At 41.6% G+C, this 24,246-nt stretch overlaps 1 protein-coding gene across 5 annotated transcripts in view; it reads left to right on the top strand.

Annotated features, from left to right (window-relative positions):
- MTR (5-methyltetrahydrofolate-homocysteine methyltransferase) overlaps positions 1-21,449 on the top strand; it is a 63,947-nt gene extending 42,498 nt beyond the window's left edge. For 4 of the 5 annotated variants that reach the window (XM_083434330.1, XM_083434331.1, XM_083434333.1 and 1 more), the window contains 13 exons: positions 1,450-1,557; positions 4,696-4,796; positions 5,340-5,407; positions 6,452-6,572; positions 8,489-8,570; positions 9,926-10,024; positions 10,181-10,256; positions 12,303-12,458; positions 13,673-13,869; positions 14,653-14,853; positions 16,020-16,212; positions 17,392-17,504; positions 18,682-21,449. In XM_083434330.1, coding sequence (XP_083290456.1) covers positions 1,450-1,557; positions 4,696-4,796; positions 5,340-5,407; positions 6,452-6,572; positions 8,489-8,570; positions 9,926-10,024; positions 10,181-10,256; positions 12,303-12,458; positions 13,673-13,869; positions 14,653-14,853; positions 16,020-16,212; positions 17,392-17,504; positions 18,682-18,768 — 1,602 coding nt within the window. In that variant the 3' untranslated portion in view covers positions 18,769-21,449. Of the gene's footprint in view, positions 1-1,449; positions 1,558-4,695; positions 4,797-5,244; positions 5,408-6,451; positions 6,573-8,488; positions 8,571-9,925; positions 10,025-10,180; positions 10,257-12,302; positions 12,459-13,672; positions 13,870-14,652; positions 14,854-16,019; positions 16,213-17,391; positions 17,505-18,681 lie in introns of those variants that run through there. The other variant, XM_083434334.1, reaches the window with a different exon arrangement.
- Positions 21,450-24,246: the final 2,797 nt, after the last annotated feature.

Genomic DNA, 24,246 nt, shown 5'->3' with positions numbered 1-24,246 from the left:
AGAAGTTGTTTTATACCAGATCAGACTACATCATCATCATTAGTATTAGTATTGTATTGTATTGCATTGTATTGTATTCAGTGCTTTTTTTCTTTAAAAAATGTTTAGGGATAGTCTCATTTTCCTACTCATATTGAAATACAGTGGTACCTCGGGTTACAGACGCTTCAGGTTACAGACACTTCAGGTTACAGACTCTGCTAACCCAGAAATAGTACCTCAGGTTAAGAACTTTGTTTCAGGATGAGAACAGAAATCATGCGGCAGCAGCAGGAGGCCCCATTAGCTAAAGTGGTGCTTCAGGTTAAGAACAGTTTCAGGTTAAGAACAGACCTCCAGAATGAATTAAGTTCTTAACCCGAGGTACCACTGTACTGCCCCTCAACGAGGCCAAACTTAGATTCACAAAATGTTTAGGGGTATGCGTATCCCTGTGTTCCCCCAGAAAAAAGCACTGATTGTGTTGTATTGTATTGTATTGTATTGTATTGTATTGTATTGTATTGTATTGTATTGTATTGTATTGTATTGTATTGTATTATTTATATCCTTCCCATCTGGTTGGGTTCCCTCAGCCACTCTGGGTAGCTCCCAGCAGAACAGTAAAACAAAACAGCATTGTCTATATTTCTGGCAGTGACTCTCCTGTCACCTGCTAACTGAGCCCATTTTAACTAGAGGTGCCAGAGAATGAACCTGGAATCTCCTGCATGCAAAGAATGTGCTATACCACTGATCAATAGTCCCTCCACCATTCCACAGTTCAAGAATCTAGGCATACCCTAAACAGTGAAATGGATGCTGTTTTCATCTTCCCTAATAGCTACGGGCATTCCTATATTCAGCCTTCCAGGATGAGCAACAATTCCTTCTAGACTAGTAGCTTTCTGGATGTGCTGTTATCCACTACTATATGTTGGCAGGCCAGCCTGCAACATAATTCTTTTAATTTGTCTATTCCTTTTCTTGGTATTCACTCTTAGTATAGTGGTAATGTGTTCACAGAGTTGTTGTTGTTTTTGTTTGTTAATTTATTTCTAGTTTTATCTATAAGTTCCTCAAAAGCACTTGTGCCTCACAGTAGGGCCAGTTTAGCTGATGTGGGCTCTCCTTACATTTGCAGACAGTTGTCCAATGGCACTCCATTAATCCAGATATTGATTCACATTTTTTGGCCAACAGCCCAACACAATGATTGAGCAAGCCCATAGAGATGGATTTGTGAATGGGCTAAGCAGCATGGAGGCATGTTAATATGATCAGTGCAGGAGTTTCTAGGCAGCAGAGAATAGGGAAGATACTAAAGTGTGTTTTTAATTGGAGGTTATTGATAGTCTGGTTTAATTTGCATGATGGATCGAGGTTGTTGTTGTTGTTGTTGTTTTAAAAATGAACTCTTAGCTAAACACATAGCTGTAATTGGTTCTTCCCTTGAATCTGGGCATCCAGGTTATCAAATCTGCTCGTGTTATGAAGAAGGCTGTTGGTCATCTGATTCCCTTCATGGAAAAGGAAAGAGAGGAAATGCGTGCATTGTCAGGTTCCACAGAAGAAGAGGCAAGTTTGCACACTACATTGTTTGGTTCTCTTTAATGATTTTTCCCCATGGTTGTGTTAGAGCCTTGCAGGTTATAGCAAAGTTTCTTGTGAGGCTGGTTGCAGCAATCACTGTAAAAAAGACAAGTAGATTTGGTTTTGGAAACAAGTGGTTGGTTGTAACATATAAAATTTGCCTTTTGACACTTTCCCCAATAAAAACAGATGCCCAGTAACTAACGGTAGCCACTGCTGCACAGAGATCCATCATGATAAACTCTGCACCTAATTGTCCTGGACATTGCATGCACTTTCACCAAATACCTTGGGGCGTGTGCAGCAGATATAAAAGCATGGCTTTTTGTCTCAGTGGGGTGAGCCCAGCTTCCCTCCATCTTCCCTCTTCAAATGCTACACACACCTCCCATAGCAAAACCTTGTCTGTTTTGCCTGTTCTCCTATGCTTCTGATTGGTGTCTGCCTTTTTATGGTGTATGTAGTTCTGAAGAGCTATTTGTACGATTGCACATTCAAACAGTTTACAAGAGGCTGATTTATTAAACACACACACACACAAACACACAGCACAGCACAATTGTTTGTTTTTAAGCTGAAAAATTACTGTGGGGAGGGTGCTTTTTGGCAGCACAAGGGCTGAGCCATTTGCACAGCTTCATCTGCCTTGGACTGGCATCATTCCGCGCCCCCCCCCCCCCCCGCTTGAGGTTGATTCCCAAGAGGAGACTGATCACATGACAGCAACATGGTGAAATGCTCTCCAGAATGGAACGCCTCCTGTTTTTACATACATATCTGTGCCTCCTTGGGAAGCATATGTCAAACTGGTGTTTAGTTGCTCCCATATTGGAAATAATCATAGGGCTCGAAAGAACCTGAGGATTGTTGCTATAGCAGGATTTTTCATTCCTAACAAGCGTGAAAATTAAATGACAGCAATTGTTCTTGTAGTTCCAATTGTTGCAAAGGTTGTATTGGATTTGGGAACAAACTGAGACAGTTATGCTGTCTTTGACATTTGGGTAAGAAACCAGAATGAGCTAAGACCAAAAAGAAAAAGGCTATGGGAAACATTTAAAACAATTGATAGCTAGCTTAGGAGTGTGTGTGTCTACTGGGGTGTGTGTCTTTATCTTATAGGCATATTGGTATTTAAATGGGGAAATGTATGTATGTTTACAGAATTTGGCCAATCCTGTATTATTGCTTGGTTGGTGCTACAGAAAATTCTGGATGCTATTGCTAGCAAAACAATAAGAGAGAGAGATTCTGTTAGCCCCTAAATGGTGTGCATTAACAATGAGAAAACACTGCTGTCCTGCATTAAAATAATATACATATCTGCTGGCATGGCTTCTCTCTGGAGTGCAGTTACCCCCAGAGCAGTAACCGTGGTGCCAGAACATCAGCACATACAGAGCACTGGTTATTATGTTTTAGAATGAATGGCTGTGCCTGCAGGCTTGTGCCAGGATCGAAAAGGAAAGCTATTTGGTTCTCTGCCCAGTATTAGAATGCTCCAATTCATTTAATGCTTGAAATGGTCTTGTTTTTACGTAGAAGACATCTTTAAATCAAACGCATGCCCTGGTCCACATTGCAGCACTGTCTGCGGTTGGGTGATTTTCCCCCTTCTCCTTCAGTACTTCGTTCCTGTTTGTTTGTAGGATTTCCATCACCAATTAGATCTGCAATCATTGCTGGACCGGTCCACTATACTTACTTGTTTTCTTTCAGCTTGATTAAATGAATGTGCCTTTCTGCCCCAGCTGTGCAGGCTTTTGAGTGTTCATGAATACAATGCAGAATGATGCTGGATGGCGCAGTCACTTGGCATAGTCTCGGATGTTCAGTTCTCCCCAAACCTCTACATTTTAGGAAGACAGAGGAGATTAATCATTGTAGTAAATACAATGTTTCTCAGGCATCAAAGATTATCATTGTTGTTGTTGTGTTGCTGCTGCTGCTGCTGCTGCTGTTTGTTTATTAAATATTATAGGTGATGTAAAATATTTTGAAGGCCCAGATTGCACATCATGGCTCCAGATCTGTTTGTTTTGAGCCCAGGTGTGTTTCAGCCATGTATAAAACATGGGCTAGAGGCACATATTTGGAAAGCACAATGGATGCACAACAAAAAGTGTTCAGGCACATCCTGGGCTATGGGGCAAATAAGCCACATTGTCAGAACTTCCCAATTCCTACCCCTCCCTGTCCCCCCACCGTTGGATTTTGAATGTGAGTCCTGTTAAAAAGTGCTATGGGGGAATTCATGTAATTCGGGAGGGGAGGTTCACCTTTCCTCATCCATGCACACCTGTCTCTTTTAAAACTGGACTCCCCACTCTTTGCCATCTGCATGATTGGGGCAGATGCAGGTTTAAACAGCTGGATGCGCCATCAATAGGTGCAGTTCGAAAAGGGTTTTGCACGAATTGAGTTAGCACAGCCTTGGGGCGGGGGGGGGGGGGAATAGGTCTCTTCCAAAGGCCTAATTCAGAAGTAGTCAATGCTGGTCTCCTCCAGATGTAGGGACTACTCGCATAAACTCTAGCCAGCAAGGCCAATGGTTGGGGGCCATGGGAGTTGTAGCCAACAACATCTGGAGGGCACATCCTTGGCTATCCCTTAAATATTACAGAAGAGAATGAAGGACCCCTGTAGATGACCCCACAGGAATGCTATAAAGTATTAGCAGCTACTTCTTCTCAATGAACACATTTTCTTTCAGTGACCAGTGAGGGAGCTCTCCAAATGGGTTGTTTGTTGAAGCCATGCTCATTCTTTCTGTTATGCCTTCCATCCTGTGATTAGTTAAATTATGTGTGCAGTAATAGTAATAGTAATAGTAATAGTAATAGTAATAGTACAGTAATAGTTGTATCAGACCAAAGGCCTACTTAGTCCAGCATTCTGTTTGATGGAGTGGCCATCTAGAATAGATGCCTATGAGAAGCCCATAAGGAAGATGTATATTTGTATACAAAAAACAACTATGCTACGTGATTCATAAATATTTGTTTCTGCCTTTAAAAAAGCTGGTAATAACAGCTGCTTCAATAAACCAGCCATTTATACTGTGCAGGTTGCTCAGGTGGGAAATATTCATAAATCCTGCAGATTTTGTTTTAACTCTTGCAGGACCCCTACCATGGCACAATTGTTTTAGCTACTGTGAAAGGTGACGTGCATGACATTGGCAAGAACATTGTGGGAGTTGTTCTGGGCTGCAATAATTTCAGGTAATTAGACTAGACCTCGTGCCCTTGTGGGTCCCGTTTCCCACACCCCGCTTGCTTTGTGTTGTCACTGGGAATATTAGAATCACCTTCTTCGAGTGGGGTGTACAACATTTTGACTAAGCTGCTAGTTCTCTGAGTCAGCTGTGCTTGACAGATGAGCAATTTGTCCTAAACAGAACCAGGTGTTGCAGAGGAATTTTTTCCCCTAGTACCACAGTATTTCCCCAGTCATATTTGTTGTTTCCAAGGGAAGAAGTTGCAGGCCATGGAATCAGGTTCAGATGCAGGCCAGATATACTTGTCTTGAGCAAATGTGGTAGCAGCTCAGAATGGGGAGGGAGGTTGATGGAGTGGGGGAATAAAGTGCTGGGGAAAGGCTGATGTCTGGCTGCTCAGCTGTCTGGAAAGATTAAAAGCCAAATGCTGTTCCCTTTGGCCTTCCTAACAGGATAAGTGATCTTCATAATACCTTATAGCAGAAATGGATTAATTAAGCACATGCACATGATGACTAGCAAAGTACCATTTTCCCTCCCCCTCCAGAGTTATTGATTTGGGAGTCATGACGCCATGTGACAAGATACTCAGAGCTGCTCTTGAGAACAAAGCAGGTAGGAGAGCTTCATCACCATTCGTCAATCTTAAAAAACAAAACAAAAAACCCACACATTGAAATTATGATCTTGAATTTGCATCTTGAAAGGTTAATTTTCAGTAATCTTGGGGAAATGCTGAGCAGATAGATCAGTACAATCTTTGGTTTGTTTGAACTTCAATTACTAAGATGCCTTTAGGAGGTTGGAAAAAACAGGCATGCTGTGACTTTGAGTAACAAATAATGGGTTGATCTGAATCTATTGGAGTTTGTATGTGTTTTTTCTGGTCTTAATACCTTTTAATTCAGAGGTGTACTGAATCCTTTTACCTCCTAAAATGTTACACATTACAGTTGTGTTTTATATATTTAAAAGATTTGTATACCACCGTACAGAAATCAACATTATAAGAAAGTTGCATCATGTTACATCAAATTCCTGGAGGAATAAAAGTATATTTGCTTGGCAGCAAAAGCATAACAATGCTGGTGTCAGGCAGATATTCTGGATGTTGTATATTTCATTGATACCCCTTTCATAGATTAATAGAGTGCTGAGAGCAGGATTGGAAACATTGTGGACTACAATTCCCACAATCCCTGGCTGTTGGCCATACTGGCTGGGGTCAGCGCTGGCCCAGTCATGAGGTGGAATGGAGCAATTTTCTCAACTGTTTGGGGAAGCAGAATGGTGTGCCCCAACATTCCCTCTGAAGTTATCATGTGGCAATGCAAAAAACAAACCAAGGCAATGGGGAACAGGTTGAGGAAGAGGTGGAGTGTGCCCCTGTGGAGGATGGAATAGTGGGGGGCAATGTCACAGTCCCTTCTTCCAGCCCTGCATAAGCCTGTTGGGAATTGGACTCTTACAACATCTGCAGGGACAGTGGTTTTCCCGCCACTGTCCTAGAACTATGTCTAGGGCAATGAAATGTTAGTGGAAGCATCTAGAAAAGGCCATGAGCTCACTGCACAGTTGGCTGGTTGCTTCTTGTTGCTGTTCTCTGAAATGGCTATTGAACCTTGTGGATAAAAGGAGTTCTAACCATTTATTTTTTAGATATCATTGGTTTGTCTGGCCTCATCACACCCTCTTTGGATGAGATGATATTTGTTGCCAAGGAGATGGAGAGATTAGAGATCAAGATTCCTTTGCTGATTGGAGGAGCAACTACTTCCAAGTAAGTTGGGTCCTTTTTGGTATGCCCAACGGAGAAGCAAATGTAAATATGCAATACGTTGTTCTCCAGAATGTTAGGCAGTATTATTCTTAATTTAACCTTTTAAATGTAACTTTTGGATAACTAACATTACTTAAACCAATATTTATTAATTAAAATGCATTCAAGTACTTGCTCTAGCGTGTTTAAAGTGAAGTAAAAAAAGTGGGGTTTTTTAATAAAAAAGTAATGTTGAAGCTGATATTTCAAGGGGATTAAGTAGACGACTTATGAGATATACAGTGTGAATTTTTCTTTTTTCAGAAGTACAGATTTGCTGTAACAAAATTAAGACTTCAAAAACAGTTAAAAGAAATAATCACCCTATGCATTTAGAAATAATTAAATATAAACATGAAGAACAGAAGAAGATCATTTATTAACCAATATAATGGGCCTGATCCAGACTGCACTTGGGTGGAGCTCTACCCATGGGGTACTCTACTGTGAGTAGCCAGTGAGAGCCAGTGGTGTAGTGGTTAAGAGCGGTAGTCTCGTAATCTGGGGAACCGGGTTCGCGTCTCCGCTCCTCCACATGCAGCTGCTGAAGTCTCTCAGCCCCACTCACCTCACAGAGTGTTTGTTGTGGGGGAGGAAGGGAAAGGAGAATGTTAGCCACTTTGAGACTCCTTAAAGGGAGTGAAAGGCGGGATATCAAATCCAAACTCTTCTTCTTCTACTACTGGAGGAAAATGAGAGGCTATTTTCTAAAATCTGCTCTGAAGGATCTGGCAGGTGGTGCTGTAGGCAGAACGGGAAATAGGCAATAAGTGTTTCCTTTCCCTTCCTCTAGTGGGAGGCTCCGCTGGATCTTTCTCCCTTCTTTCAATAGAAGTTTGTGAAGTCTAGATCCTATCCAATATGTTGTTGAATGAGGAAAACGACTTGATGGGAACAGCAAATATATTTGTGCCGCAAAGTTTCAAAATAGTTTCTTCCAGTTGCATTGTAGTCCAGATATCAATTTATGAATGTGAAGTTGGGACAACTTATTCTATCTTGAAAACCATGCTAGAAATACTTGCTGCCATCTACTCTTGCTGCTGCTGCAGCCACGGAAATTAATTCATGGTTCAAAAATAAATTAAAGTTGGCATTCTCAGGATTTTGCGTGTCAGGATTCTAAATCCTGGCATGAAGGGCTCAATGGACTGTCAAAAAGGAGCTTTATCCAAGCCTAGGGGAACGCATTTAGAAGACTGGGAAAAAAGGTTGCTCTGAAGGGGATATGCTGTCAGAAGAGAGACTTAGATGAACGTGACAGCTGAAGATGTTGGCTGAGAACAGTTAGGCACAAATTTTCCCTCCCACTCCATTGTCGTGCACAGTACAACATTATGTGCTGGAGGGGAAGGTAGAGCTTAGCAACCTCCACCCCCTAAGTAAAATCTGGAGTGTCTGTAGGCACAGCTAAAGAATGATGCCAAAAAAAGAGGAAATGCAGCAGTGTAAAATTGCTTTCATTTGCAGCAGACACTTCTCCCTAAGAAAATCATTCCGAAAGAACCAGTGGTGTTAAAAAATATATATATTCACAAATGAAACTCTGACATTCTTTTAAGGATTGAAGGCCTGCCAGAGGGATAGGGACGCCTTAAGACAACCTCTGCTAACCCAATCTTGACATGTTGTGATTGCCGTGTACCCTGTTAGGAATTAGCAAAACAGCACAGGTCCTTGAAGATCTTGTAAAAAGTGTGGAGTGTGCCCCTTTACACATGCAGATGGACTATCATGAAAAGGAGAACGGGAGAGTTTTGCGTGATTTATGTTATAGCATTCCCATTGGGGCACAAAAATGCTTGAACATTAGCTTGATGCTGAGTCTGTATGTGCTCATACTGTTGCTTTCCTTTGTGCCTTTTCTGTCGTTTCAGGACACATACAGCTGTAAAAATTGCTCCACGATACAGTGCTCCTGTTGTCCACGTCCTAGATGCCTCCAAGAGTGTGGTGGTTGTAAGTTGTGATTTCTAGTCCCATCTTTAGTACAGGCGGTGAACATTTTCTGCATGTCCAACTGATGCGTGACAGCGGATGTGCGGGTCATTTTGGACCCGGAAGGGTAGGGTGATGCAGGCTTATGTGCGCCCCGCATGACACATGGAAGGGGGGGGCAGGAACGGAACCCCCACACAAAATGGTTGCTGCCTATAATGTATTTTACAAAGGTAAGATTAATTGTAGTGGACCAGATTTAGCTCATTCAGCACAGCATTATATTTCCATCAGTGACCAAATTATTATGCTTTAGGATTTTTTTCCCCCCAGCAGGGCAATTGAATACAGGCCCCTGCCTTTGCCTTCATGAGGCAGACAGTGGTTTGAAGCTTTGTATGAGCTTGTAACAGTTGGAACTTGCAGTATCCATGAAACTGAACTCTTATTATACATTTGGTCATAACTATTTTAAAAATGTCTCAATTTACACGAGAAAATGTAAGATATTACCAAACAAATCCTGCATTTGTAAAGACTTCTGTATATCATACCGTGTTTTTCTGTTTGGGGTGCTGTTTTTGAATGCTTAAGGCAGTCAAGGGTTTAATTAAATCTGACTATAACAGCTTGCTTAATGAATAATAGAAATCTCAGAAGTGGCTTGCCTGTGATTTGGAAATATATTTGATATGCTTTGCTAGGCTTATGTTTCAGCTACTGCATTTTCAGACTCTTCCCTCTTACAGATGAGACACAAGTCCTCTAAACCGTGTCACTAGGATTTAAAATGGCTTCTGCTGCCTCTGTATAGAGTTAAATGGTTTTCCAGTTCTGTGGAGGGAAATATTGACACTCCTTACTGCTCTGTAAATGGAATCTATAGCCTTCGGTCCTTTTTAAGTGGCAGTAAGAAGGCACCTGGGCCTATTTAAAGGTTTTTTAATGGGACAAGAATAAGTGACGTTTTGCCTTCATATAAACTTGAGTTTATAGTAGAAAAAGCTTAAAGATAAACCTCCCCCTTCATACCACTCCCTCCCTTTCAGTCTTACTGTCGGAACTCATTCACATGTTTATTTTTTAAGTCTCTGTGTGAGCTCCAGCACCTCACATGCAAGCTTTGTGTGTTAAATAGCCCTCTTGAGAAAAGATAAAGAGGAACCATACCCAGAAGCACTTCAAAGCAATCATATTTTCCCTGGCAGTTTGACTTCATTTTTATTTTTTCTGCTGGGGGTGGGCATTATTAGCCATATTCTTATGGACTTGATAACTTCATGAGGGAATTTAAGTGCCTGACGGAGAGAGATGGAGAGGTATTGAGTTGCATTACATCACCCTCAAGTCTAATCAGCATGCTGTGTTCATTTCAGTGCTCTCAGCTTTTAGATGAGAATCTAAAGGATGACTTCTTTGAAGAAATACAAGAGGAATATGAAGACATTAGACAGGACCACTATGATTCTCTCAAGGTAAAGAGCACTAACAGACCTTCTTAATGTCAAGTGTACTAGTCATTAGTCATTACTAGCTTTTCTTTCATGCCATTTCTTTTTTAAAAAACAGATAAATCAACTGATATAGTTGCTTGCTCAGAACTGAAAACCTGTCTTTTTTTCCCTACACAGGAAAGGAGATATTTATCACTAGAGCAGGCGAGGAATAAGGGCTTTTATTATGATTGGCTAACTGAATCAAAACCAGGTTAGTTTGCCTTTTAAGAAACCATTTTCTGCCTTATAAGATTACCAGAAGATTTATTCTTTTCAGGAGGACTAACCGATTTGAAAACCAATCTTGACTTCAGTTAATCTGAGTATTTCTTCGGATTTTAGCTTTTTGTCACAAAATGTTACAAATAATTATTTTAAGTTACGGGCGGAAGCCAAATGCCTATGCTACATCCCTGGGATCGTCTGGAGGGTTCTCCCCCTCTCCTTACCCTCCCCTCATATTCCCTCCCTAAGGAGTCACTTGGTGATTTGGATAAGATGGAGAACCCTTTTCAGCCCACAGGCGATATATTCCCATCTGGACCATTTTCTGGGGGCCACATGCCAGATGTCTGTAAATGTTACCTTTTGTACAATAGGCTAGTTTCTACACACGTCTGTCTAACCTTGTGTATCATCCAGCCAGGTATGGTGGGAGTTCAAGGACACATTCCAGCCAGGCAAGAAACACTAGGAGGATGCAGAGTAGGGCCAGGGAGAGGGTGTGTCCTAGAGAGAATCCCTGGGATCAGATAGAGAGGCCTGGAGTACCATAAGCAGCTTCCAGGCCTGAGATTCCCCACCCCTGGGCTAGAAGTTCTATCTATATCTCCTGCTGAGTTTCAAGACTAGTACGGCTCCTGCATGTTTTGAAGAGTGGATGACTTCCTCAGCTTGGAGATCTAATTGAGCTACTAAGTGTCAGCTTCCCTAAAGGTTTACCATACACTATTATCAGTAATGGCTGAAAAGGCTAAGTAAAAATCATTAAAATCTGTTTGCATCAGAACATAGTTTTGCTTACGTTAGGCCTATTCATACAGAGAGAGAGCTTGGTAAGGACGTCAAGCTCAGTGCTTGAGCATCTGCTTTTCATATAAGAAGGTCCTGGGTTCAATTCTTGGCATCTCCCAAGTCAGGCTGGGAAACATTCCTTGCCTGAATCCAGGGGAGCTGCTGCCAGTCAGTGTAGGTAGTATAGTGTAGACAAGCTAGATGGCCCAATAGTCTGACTCAGTATAAGGCAGCGCCTTATGTCCCTAGTTAGTTAATGAAACAGAAAGGACAACATGGTTCTAGTTCCTTATAGATACAATTGCCAGGTAGGTTCTAGATATCACTACAGAATACCTGTAGCAAAGGCAGATGTTTTGAGTCTCTCTTTGTCCGGTTTTCTTCACAGAACATAACTGCATCGAGGGAGCACTTTTGCTAACTCCAGGCTGGAGACCCTTATCTTCTTAAGAGAAGACTTGGATGTACTGTATAGTTATTGAAAACTTAGCTGTGTGATACTGACATGAGGCTATGACCTGATTTAGGAATAGGACTAGTTTTGGACATACTGTAGAGCCAAGTCTGCATTTTTCCTCCTCAATGCAGATTCAGGGTCCAGGGTGAAGTGACAATCAGCAAATGGTAGCTATGAGCAGCCTTGCATCAAAGCAAGATTGTCTTTTCAAATATGGACATGTAGAGAGGATTGTATGAGATTTACATTACTTAGCACATTGGGGACGTTCCACTACAGTTTGCAGTTGAGCACTGCAGAATACAGCATGTAAGGGGGGCTACCCAAGTGACCAATGGCTTTATGCTGGCATGATTTTTCACATAACAATGGCTTACTTCATCTGTTGGAGCAAATTGTTTTTTTACAAAATCTCAAGCCATCATAAACAAGTTATTCCATAATTTTAATTGTTTTGCCACTCTTGCTGCAGAGCAGCACAGCTTACTCTTGAAATTTTAGCTGGTAATATTTAAACAGATCAATTGGTATGAGGGAGTCAAACTTAAAACCAGTGGTTGTCCTATAACCTGGACTCATTGGATATTCCACACACTCTTATTCCGCCATCCTTCCAAAGAGGCAGACATTTTCTGTAAACCTGCCTGTCTAGTTTAAGATTGTATTTTAGTTGCCATAGTATTGAGGCTTTAAATACCTGCAGTGGTATGCACTGTGCATCAGATGTAGATGCAGCCCACATAGTATGTTCCAAATTACAAAATCTGCACATTGTGCTTTTTACAGTTAAACCGCTGTTCCTCGGCACTAGAGTCTTTGAAGATTATGATGTGCAGAAGCTGGTGGAATACATTGACTGGAAGCCCTTTTTCGATGTCTGGCAGCTCAGAGGCAAATATCCCAACCGGGGATTTCCTAAAATCTTCAACGATAAAACAGTGGGTGAGTAACACAGTAGCGTCCTGTGGTGGAGAATCTAAAAGGTAGATAGAATACAGTGGTACCTCTGGTTAAGAACTTAATTCGTTCCAGAGGTCCGTTCTTAACCTGAGGTACCACTTTAGCTAATGGGGCCTCCCGCTGCTGCTGCCGCACGATTTCTGTTCTCATCCTGAGGTAAAGTTCTTAACCTGAGGTACTATTTCTGGGTTAGCGGAGTCTCTAACCTGAAGCGTTTGTAACCCAAAGCATTTGTAACCCGAGGTACCACTGTATCTTCAAATTGTGTGACTATGCACAAAGTAGAACCAACAGTACACATGAGAGCCATGTTAATGAGAGAGAAATTGGTCAGTCATTTTGAAGCTCACTAATGTGCTGGTGCAGTAGGAAAATTGTGACAGCTATGAAACATCAGCTGTAAACGGTCAGGAGCAGGCGAAAGCAAAGAATTCAACATCCCACCCATACCCCATTCATCTTAGGGTAGACGCAGGACAGATCTTCTGGGAGCCACACTGCCGTGGTGGCAAGACAAAAGTGGAGGGCAATGGATGTGACTTTCTGTATCCCAACACATGTTCCTTCCAGACAAGCAAAAAGGCTTATTATCCCAGCTGGAGGACACATTCCAGACAGCCTAAAGCACATATAGAGCAGTGAAGGGCATGGCGTTCAGGTGGAGCCATGGCTCAAAAAGAGTCTTAAGGGCTGGATCAAGGCTTGCAGGCCTCATTTGCTCCCCAGGCCAAAGGTTCCCCACCCTTGGTTTAAAGCAAATAGATCTTATGAAAGGTTTGTGAATAAACAACTCAGCTAGTTGCTTGTGGTGATTATGAATCACTTTCAGAAGACCAGGCAGTATTTGACTTTTTTTTTAAAAAGGCCGCATTTTATTAACGTAGGCGTGTGTTGATAGACTAGTGTGTAATAAAATGTTGCAGCCTAGTAGCTTTTATGGAAGACTTGGTTACAATGCTGTTCTGTTTACATTTACTGTGTTTGCTGTAAATTTGTTTTGCTCTGAAACATATGATGCTAGCCCAGGTTCGTACTGTATTTAGACTTGTCCATGTGTTGTCATTAATAGACTATAACAGTGAAAATAAAGGACGTGAACTTTATGATATAGCTGCAAAACAATGAAAAATGATCACCCAACCGTTTTTTAAGTTAATTTTTTCGTGTGTGCTTAAGGATTCTTTCTCCTTTATTAGGGGAAGAGGCAAAAAAAGTTTATAATGATGCGCAGAATTTGCTGAAAACTTTGATTATGCAAAACAGATTTAAAGCTAAAGGTCTGGTTGGATTCTGGCCAGCTCGGAGTGTTCAAGATGACATTTATTTATATGCCACAGAAGAGGAAGTGCAGTCTTCAGAACCAATAGCTAAATTCTGTGGGTTAAGGCAACAGGTAGGATGTAAAACTCTTCTACTTAACATCAAAAGTATGTTGACTTGTGTGCCCGAAATAGTTTTGGAGTTTGTATAATTAAGGTGTTCATTCAGGTAAACCAGAGGTTGACATATTCGGACCCAGTGGTAGAAATCTGGGTGATCTGCCAGGATATCTATAACAGTTTTTGACATCCAGTTTTCTAACAATAGCCACAACTAAAAAGCTCCATGCTAAATTAAGTTACTGGAAAGGAGCACTTGGCAGGGGAAATCTGGAGTGGATTTTCATGTGAAAGGACTTGAGAGTTTGGTTCCTAGTTTTTGGTACTGATTACACATTCTTGGACTGAATATGTGCTCAGAGGCACCCTTTTCTTTAATTCTTAGTGTATGTACACCTGCCTGAGCCACTATTTTGCACCTGCATCTGGTTGGTGGACCTTGGGGTTCTCAGTGTGTGTGTGTTTGTGTGTGTGTTTGCTTTGCTTTGCCTTGTAGGTTAAAGATCTGTTTATAATTCTTTTCAATAAATATTTAAACACCATTAAATTAACTTTTGAATTAGATATAGGATGATGAGTTTGTTACAGTTCATATGGCTGTAAGTGGTATATCATAGTCTTTTGATATGTGTTCTATTTTTATATATTTAATTTTGGAAGAAGAATTGTGAGTTTCTGTTTATCTTGTGCAGCCTTTTGGCATTATGCACCATCTTAATATAACCTCATAAAAGTTTTCATATATGTTTGAACATATTGGGTGAGAAATACAACTAGATCTTCATTTATTATTGCAGGCTGAGAAAGACTCTTCTTCTACTGATCCCTATTACTGCTTGTCTGATTTCATATCCCCTCTGGAGTCGGGTACACCTGACTATTTGGGTCTTTTCGCTGTGGCATGCTTTGGAGTAGATGAGCTATGCACAGAATACGAGAAGCAGTCTGACGATTACAATATCATAATGGTGAAAGCGCTGGGAGATCGCTTAGCAGAGGTAATTATACTTCTGTTAAGTTTCATGTAACAGTTTTCTAGGAGACTGAGATCCAGGTGAATTAATTGACAAGAGGGATTAAAGAGTTGGTGGGAGGTGTGTCCTAGTCCAGCCCCAAGCTGTGCTTTCTTTAAAGTAGATTGAATGGGGAGCTCCCAAGCGTTCTGGACTTCTGTCTGGTGAACAAGTAGAAAGAAAGGATGCAGGTAAACAAATCTTCCAATTTCAAATCAGACATCAAATTCGCACTGGGATTTCCCCAACAAGGTATGTTGCTGTGAACACGAGAGAATGTGGAAGGGCGTCTTCTTCATTATTATGACTACTAGTTGTTGGTAGACCAATTAAGCTAGTAGCTTTTATTGCTCTGAGGAAACATTGCTATACCATAGTCATCCATAATTTTGTGAACTTGCAACATAAACCCGCTTAGTACTCCCTGTTTCTGAAACCTTTTGCCTTACAAGTTTTGCACACATTGCCTTCCCTCCTAGTAATTTTGTGATCAATATTGTCAGTTAAGAGAATTCCTGCTGGATTGTTACAATGACAAATTTTTTTTGTTTGAGCTGTGTTGAAAACAATGAAGCAGACATGATAAGCAATTTAAAACTGGTTTCATGGACAGAAAACAACCAAATAAGTACACTTTCTTGGAGATTTTAATTTTTTTGCAAGGGAATAATCAGACTTGCCACTTACATGCATCTGGAAGGACCAGAAAAAGAGCATGTTGTTCCAGAGTCCCTATGGAGTCATATTTCTTATAAACATAGTAATAAATAAAAGTATACCAATTTTCCTGTTTCAACAGGCTTTTGGAAAATTTAATTTGCTGAGGTAGTTTTTCTGTTATCATACTCTCCCAAATATATGACTATCAGGAGGCCAAAGGAGCAGGGTTTGTGTCTTTCCACAGCTTAGCTGTTCTGAATTTTTTAAGACTATGTTAAAAGCGCAGAAATAATGGCCTCGCTTATTTTTATATGAACAGTTCAGTATAACTAAGGAGATGTAGGAAAGAACCTGGTTTCTTCAAGGCTCTTGTCTGTAATGAATTGAAGTCATGAGTAAAGTATACTGAAACACATTTAAGTGATAGATAAAAATAACTGTGTGTTAAGTACTTGGATTCAGATTGCAACTTGCTTCTGCTTTGTTCCAAGGCATTTGCCGAGGAGCTGCATGAAAGGGTCCGGAAAGAATTTTGGGCTTACTCTGAAGGTGAACAGCTGGAATTTTCAGACCTGCGTAGGATCAGATATGAGGGGATTCGTCCTGCCCCGGGATATCCCTGTCAACCTGACCACCTGGAAAAACTCACCATGTGGAGACTTGCAAACATTGAGGAGGCAACAGGTACTTTAGCTGAAGTCTGATTTTAAACTCACTTTTTTGTTTTTGTTTTTAAAGAACCTTTTACATTTTCTCTTTTTTGGCCTTCCAACACCTCCCCTGGGTCCTTCCCAAGCAGTCTGATAACTCTGTCACCTTGCCTGTCTTTACTCCATCCTCTTCTGGTTCTGGGAGACCGGGGGGGGAGGGTGAGGTGTGATAAGAATTACCTTCTACACCACCACCTTGTTCATACTCAGTTGAGGGAACATTAAATAAAACATGGAACCAAGGAAGTAAACTCAAGCCCAGCATCCAGGAGGGACCCAGCATTTATTAAAACTGTTACAATAGGACAGCCTTGCCAACCCACTGCTCTGCTGCTAGTTAGAAGGACTCTCACCTGGATTACAAACAAGTGGTGGAGAAGCAAATTCTTACCACAGAATAGACCTGGTTGCAGCAGGACGGGGACCTCCTGGCGGTTTTAGCAACCTGCTCATCTCTGCCTCTTGACCCCTTCCTCTCCGGCCTCTGCTTCTGCCTCTGATCCTGGACTGCTCTCTGCCACGGACTCTCCCTCCTCACTAAACCCTGTTACCTCTTCAGCATCCGACACCACCTCCTCCCACTCTACTCCCTCTGACCACTCATTGTCATCCCACCACCAATCCCCTGGCTCTGAGCCTTCTTCCCTTTGGGGGGGGGGTTTCCCCAACCGGTGCCTCCCACCACTCCTCTGCATTCAGCCAGTCCATGACAATAGCTCATTCACTGAATATACTTTTTTTGTAATCAAATAAGAATGTATAAGAATGCTGGGGGACAGCCTCCTCCATCCTGCTGCCTCGCAGCTGTTTTGTACTACAACTCCATCAACCCCCAGCTAACAGGCCACTCGGATCCACTGATCCATGGCCCTTAAATTGGGTTATTAGCATAAGTACCTATTTCCAAAGCAGTACCTCTTTAAGTGCTTGAAATGATTCTGTTAATTATCTTGTTAACCCTCAGGTGAGGCACGCCAGTGTCGTAACATCCACATTATACATTGGGTAACATGGGGTAGCACTGTAGCTTGCCGTGCTGTAAGTTCCTCGCTGAGGTGGGATTTGAATCAAAGCACATCACACAGCTCATTCTCCAGCCACAACACACTCTTCTAAGTAATAAACCACAAATGTTTTCTGTTGATGCTTGCAGGTATTCAGCTGACAGAATCCTTAGCCATGCTGCCGGCTTCAGCAGTGTCAGGTCTCTACTTTTCCAACCCTGAATCCAAGTACTTTGCTGTTGGGAAAATATTGAAAGATCAGGTAAGGCCTGAGTACCCGTAGCAGTTGTTTGACATCCTTTCTTGCCTTCCCAGTACTATATATTTCAATCTGATAAGAGCCATTTCTTTTAAATGTGGTGGATGCTGTAAAACACACAAGCTTTTTGAAAATAGTTCTTAGATCTGTAAACAAGATCTTTCTGACATGAACTCCCTTAGACCTTTTGTGTCTTTAAAGATTTCTATCCCAAAAGAAGTATCACAAACACTTTTTTTTTTTTTAAAGGCCCACACTCTCTAGCTCCTTAGCAGAAAAGGCTTTCAGAGTAACTTACATAAGATGAATAAAAAAACCCAAGATTGTTAAGCTGATGGGCAGGGAATGTCTAAAAGACATGGCAATCTAAAAGGCATACTATGGCCTAAAAAAGGAGATGAGAAGGGAAGAAGAAACTCTCAAAATTACATAGCAATACTTATAAATACCACCTGGAATAGAAACAGTTCAGGGCATGGTGGAGCCAAGTGGATTTCGTCTCTTGGCAAAGCTGGTGAGTTGCCCTGTATTCCATTTCAGCCTCTGCAGACACACATTACACAGGACTGCAGTCACACCAACTAGCCCTGGACCTGTTGTTTCACTGGAATGAACCAACAAACACATTTAAAAGGCCATAGATTGTTTAATGAGCCAACGGCCTAGTTACAGAGAAAAATTTTTTTCCTGGCGTCTAAAGTTATGTAATGAAGGCGCCAGGGAAGCCTCCCTGGGGAGAGCATTCCACAGATGGAAAGCCACCACAGAAAAGGCCATTCTTGTGCTGCCACCCTCTGCAGAATGACCTCTCATGGAGGAGGCACACAAAGAAGGGCCTCAGATGATGATTGCAGAGTCCAAGTCAGTTTATTTGGGGAGAAGCAGATACATTGGGATCATTTTTTTAATGTCCAAATTGGATCTGCAATTTTTGACATTCTAATTTGAACATTTTGTGTTTGATGCAGTAGTTTGGAAGTCTTTGTAGTTTGTCTAGTTTTTTGTCTTATTTTGTGTTATACTTTATATGTAGATATGCATTTTTTTTAAATAAAAAAGGATGCAAGTGTAGAGAGCAGAGGTGGTGAGACTTAATTTCCCAGATACTTTGACTGCACAGAGAAGTTGAATCCTTAGCTGTTAAAATGCTAAATTATCCCTCTCTTGGTTCATTCTGCAGGTTGAAGATTATGCCTTAAGGAAAAAGATGCCTGTGGCAGATGTGGAAAAATGGCTGGGGCCCATTCTTGGATATGATCCAGAATAACTGTATGTGCATTGAGGGGGGGGGGGCGCGTTAGGGCTTTTGTCTTGAAAGACACAAATGAGAAGAAAAGGCAAAGCTTAGGACTCACGCACAAGAAACAGGTACCATATGGAGGCAACCACCTCATCCCTGCCCCCAACAAGCCGCAGTGTCTGCCGCAGCAAAAGCTAAAAAAATATTGGCAATGGAGTAAATCTTTTAGCTTGGTCACCATAGAAAGTCAATTAAAATGCCCAACATGTGGTGTACAGATACAGGTTCGCATGTATCATGTTTCAAATTAAAAGGTCCTCCCACTTGATTTTTGCAGCCCTATGTAAAAGAGATAAATATATACATGAAATGCTCCTGACTCGCTAAGATGTTGGGGCTTTTAATCAGAAAAGTTTAGTATTTAAATGTGCTGTTAGAGGAGCACTAATGAAACGCTACACAGAGCCCATAACCCATAATTATCTCCCTGTGCGAATATTGTTACTGGGTTGAGCACAGCCATTATTATTTATTTGTAGCCATAAAAAATTATGTTACGACAAATATTTGCACTGATATGTCCCACTGCCCAGGAAAATGAATATAATCACAGGACACTGATCTTTGATTGGACTGTGTGTATATATAATGGCAAATAGAGTCAAATCTGACAGAGATTATAAGTGCCTTGATTCTGATTTCCACAGTAATTTCTCTTCTCAGCCTTTGTCTTTCTAAATAAGCTTACCCAATTGTTCACTGTAGCTCAACTATCTGGTACACTCAGGAAAATCATGTAATTCTTTGAATTTTTAATTTCTACTTATATTCACAGGTAGCTAAGCTTTCTGTTCTGTTACTACTGAGAAAAGTCTTTTTGCCTGTCTTTTTTGTTAAATACCAACATTTGCCACAGTACTAGGCTCTAAGTCTTTAGGTGTTTACTTCTTAAAATGTGGCACCACACTAGCTTACCAGCTGCCATAATAAGGTCGTTCGCTTGAAATCTCCACTGAAATTCCCCACCCAATTGCATTTTTGAAGACCTGTGCGATTCTTTTAATTTTCCCAGTTTGAGAGATTAGACTTCTGCAGTAGAATTTCATGCATTTTATCTTGTAGCATGAGAATAGCACTCTTATTCAAAGAAGCATAAATAACATTTATAAACAGGTTTTGATAGGTTCTGCTCAGGGCCTCAATAAAGTGAAAGTAAACAGTTTACATTTCTTAAGCTACAAAGAAGAGTCTAGTTTTGTTATACTTCACAAGACCAATAGATTAGAGCTGACTCCAGAAAACAAGGTAAAAAAACAGGACTAAGTTTGACATTCTTGAAAGGTCAGGTGTATCCTTTCAAGAACAGTTGAAATGTGATGGACAATTCTTAACAGGTTGCTCTTGATGAGTGGACATATGGATATGTCCCCAATGGTTCAGACTGCCAGTCAGCGTGTGATGTGCTCAGCTGAAATAAGTGTATTCAGTACTGCTTGAGGAAAAGTTCTTTGAGTACCCTGGTTCCATTATCCAAGTATCATGGAAGCTGCCGCAGCATGGCTTCTTGAATAACTTAGATAGCCCCAGGGCTTTTAGCCTTCCGAGTGCTACTGCATTAAAACTTCTGTTGTCTCTGACCATTGGTCATACTGTTTGGGATAGACAGGAGTTGCAATCCAACAACATCTGGAGGACTATGATGTTCCTCACTACAGCACTAGAGCGTTGCCCCTGTTTCCATGCTGGAATGGGAAGCTGCGTTACTGTGATTCCCCTCCCCCCCCCAATGATCTTGGACTTCTGATTTTACCCAAAACACTTGGGTAAAATCAAAATGCAGCAGGTGATCCCCTTTACGAAATCCTTGCCTATAACATGACTGAGAGTCAGATAAGGCAATCAGGAGGGCAATTTCCACAGAGGAAACAGAAATATATCTCGGGGTGGATTTCTTTTGACTACAGAAGGACAAGTTCACAAAAGGATCAATGTTATACTAGCTGCGTAGATAAGACAGTGACCTGGTTTGCACGCCGGTGTCACATTAAGCCAAAACATGGCTTAGCGCAAATACACAGGCTTCCAAAGAAGAGAATTTAGCCATTTTTCTTGTCCTCAGTAGTCCTACAACTGCACTGAGCTACACTATCATTTACCTCAGTGTGTCAGGGGATCATAGTTTTGCTCTCCTGGACCAATCACTAGCCATGAACTATTAAGACAAACCTGGATTTGGACAACATGCCAAACCATGACTTAGCTCAATGGAGCAGCAGAATGGCAGAGAAGGAAGCCACAATGATCTAATCTAATGCTTGTGTGTTCACACTAAGCCATAGTCTGGCTCTTTGACATGTGAACAAGGCCTGTGAATGGAAAATCTTCTGCTTGCTTCCTGAAAGTTTGTTTTCCAGTTACCTAGTCCAGCAAAGCTGCCTTTAGGTGTTGGTGCATCTGCAATGCAACTTGCTTAGCAGCTGATGTCAATAAAAACAAGAACTTTGATTATTAAACTGCCAAACAATAGAACAGATTCAGAGCATTGTGAAGCGCAGCAGGAAATATGAAAATGGATGTTTAAATAGTCAAAGCTTGTGTGCGTGCTTTATGTAACGGTACATTATTCTGACTTTCATAATGTTTTGTATTATAAATGCATATTGAGACTGAGTTTCAAAAGTTTACCATTAAATTTTGATTCAGTCAAAGATACCCTTGTCCATTTTTGTTTCTCTTTTATTAAATGAATGTAAGAACAGTGGTACCTTGGGTTACATACGCTTCAGGTTACATACGCTTCAGGTTACATACGCTTCAGGTTACACACTCCGCTAACCAAGAAATAGTGCTTCAGGTTAAGAACTTTGCTTCAGGATGAGAACAGAAATCATGCTACGGCGGCGCGGCAGCAGCAGGAGGCCCCATTAGCTAAAGTGGTGCTCCAGGTTAAGAACAGTTTCAGGTTAAGTACGGACCTCCGGAACGAATTAAGTACTTAACCCGAGGTACCACTGTAGAGCCACAATCTTCAGGAATAAGACTGAAAGAAAAATTAACAAGTTATTTATGATGGATGGAGGTGGAGGTGGCTGGAATTCCAGCCTCAACTTCCAAAAGAAACTGTATCATCGCCAGCCATTGCTTCTAATCAACCCATGGAGCCTCTGGCTGTGAGCTCTTCTTAACCCGAGGTACTATTTCTGGCTTAGCGGAGTCTGTAACCTGAAGCGTCTGTAACCTGAAGCGTCTGTAACCCGAGGTACCACTGTAGACAATGTTGTACTGTAACCCAGCCAAATGATCTGACTTTGAACTATCATGGGACATTTTCCTTTCCTGTTTCCTTCTGCTGGAGAAAAGGCTGCATCCCTTGTCCTTTCAATAGGTATTTCCATCACCGACCAATGCAGCGCTCCAACTTCACCCACCCCTTTCACCATAAAGTATTGTGCTTTGGTTGTGCAAGGTAAAGGTAAAGGACCCTTGGACAGTTAAGTCCAGTCTCACTTTCAGGCCAAGGGAGCCGGCGTTTGTTCACAGACAGCTTTCTGGGTCATCTGGCGCAACGGAACACCGAAATCAGAGCAGTGTACGGAACCACCGTTTACCTTCCCGCTGCAGCGGTACCTATTTATCTACTTGCACTGGCGTGCTTTTGAACTGCTAGGTTGGCAGGAGCTGGGACTGAGCAATGGGAGCTCACCCCATCACGGGAATTTGAACCGCCAACCTTCCGATCTGCAAGCCCAAGAGGCTCAGTGGTTTAGACCACAGTGCCACCCGCGTCCCTATTGGTTGTGCACACAAGAGCTGGCATTTGGCAGATTCTTCCACTTCCTGTTTTCCTAAGGACAGTTGCATTTACCTTGTCATCCATATGTGGGACTACACAGAGGCCTCAAGGAAAAATAGCAGGTTGCTTACATGTAACTGATGTTCTTTGAGAGATCACCTATGAAGTCGCACAACCTGAAGTTGATTCTGTAGACAGATATTTTGATATTTTGAGATCTTTTATCCAGAGTTGTTGCACATGAAGATTGCACAGTAACTTCCGTTACCTGAATTATTTAGAGGAATTAGCAAGGACCACCGATGTGGGTTTGAAGAGAAAAATGCTTATTTACAGAACTAAAATTTGAATGTGTAATTGCTTTGTGGTTTGAGTAAGCAAGTGCTTGGAACAGCTTAGGTGAGGATCCATAAAGATTTTAGAAAGTGGTTTCTTGGGGACAAACCATAAGGGACTTAGAAGGTGGTTTAAAGTAAGGTTACCTGAGGAAAAAAATGTAATTATATTGAAGCAGAGGCTAGAGGAAAGTTTACTTCAAGACTAAAATTTGTAGACATAGAGCGGTACAATTTTCCGACAGTACAACTGAGCATTTTCAGGGAGCAAAGGTAAGGATCATGAGCCCATCAAGACAGCATGCCATATTTGGCTCATGGCAGCTGATAAATTGATCAGGTGTTGAGTTAGGTATTAGCATATATCTCAACCCCATGAGAAACAAGTAGTCTCATTCTGATGAGGGCAGCCAGGGTACACCCAGGTTTGCTTTCTCTGTTGCGCTTGGAAAGAATCTGCACTCATGGGAGTTGTGTCGCCTGCAGGTTGAACATTCAAGAGCATTCACAGAGTGCCAGCTGAAGTGAGTCCTTTGGTAACGGTGTGGCTGCAAAGATTACCACAAAGCATCACTTAGAAGTTTTCGCTTCCCACATTTGTCTCTCCCATATGTAACTTTAATTTGGGCACTAATAAAGAGTATTACAGGATTTTGCCCTTGCAAGTCTACCACTAGCTCCTTCCTGCTGACCTTGGCTAACCCTGTTCCCTAGGGGAGCACATGTGCCTGGCAAGTGGCAATAATGTCCTACTTCCTGGGGATCCAGAGGTTCTCAGAAATTGCATCATTCCAGCTGCTTTCACCCACTTTCTTGATCATCCTGCTAGCTGGTTGCCACTGCAGCCTCTCACTCCTCTGGAGACTTCCCCGGTGCTCTCTTTTCACATGCTTGCTGGCTTGTGAATGCTTTATGCCATTAAGCTGAATTTCAGTGTGTCTTGTACAAACCTCTGCGGTGTCTGTCGGTGTTTATCTCCCTGCGAATTAAACCAAAATTCCTCTCCGTGTGTGCTTTAATACAGGAAATGATTCATTTCAGCAGACACCATGTGCAGTATCTGTTGGATACTGCATTGCTAATGCTGAAGCTTGTTTTGAGCTGCAAAGTACTTGAGCCTAATGCTGCTATTCAGCTGTGTGTGTTTTTTGAGAAAGCATGAACCTGATCTAGTCGACACCCTTTATGCACTTATGTGTCAGTTGTGACCTTGTGAGAAAATCCATCAGCTATTTAGGGGGAAGGCTGGTTGGCAGCAAGCACTGAGATAGATGTCTCATTGATCACAGGGCTCATTTAACAAACTGCGCTTTAGATACATGTTGGTACAAATTGTACTCTAGTTATTATAAATTACGCTGCCTTTTTACTAGCACT

This window comes from Podarcis tiliguerta (assembly GCF_965153285.1).
Source record: "Podarcis tiliguerta genome assembly, chromosome: 3".
NCBI lineage: Eukaryota > Metazoa > Chordata > Lepidosauria > Squamata > Lacertidae > Podarcis > Podarcis tiliguerta.
The sequence above is the reverse complement of the archived record's forward strand: the minus strand, read 5'-3'. Positions and strand labels throughout refer to the sequence as shown.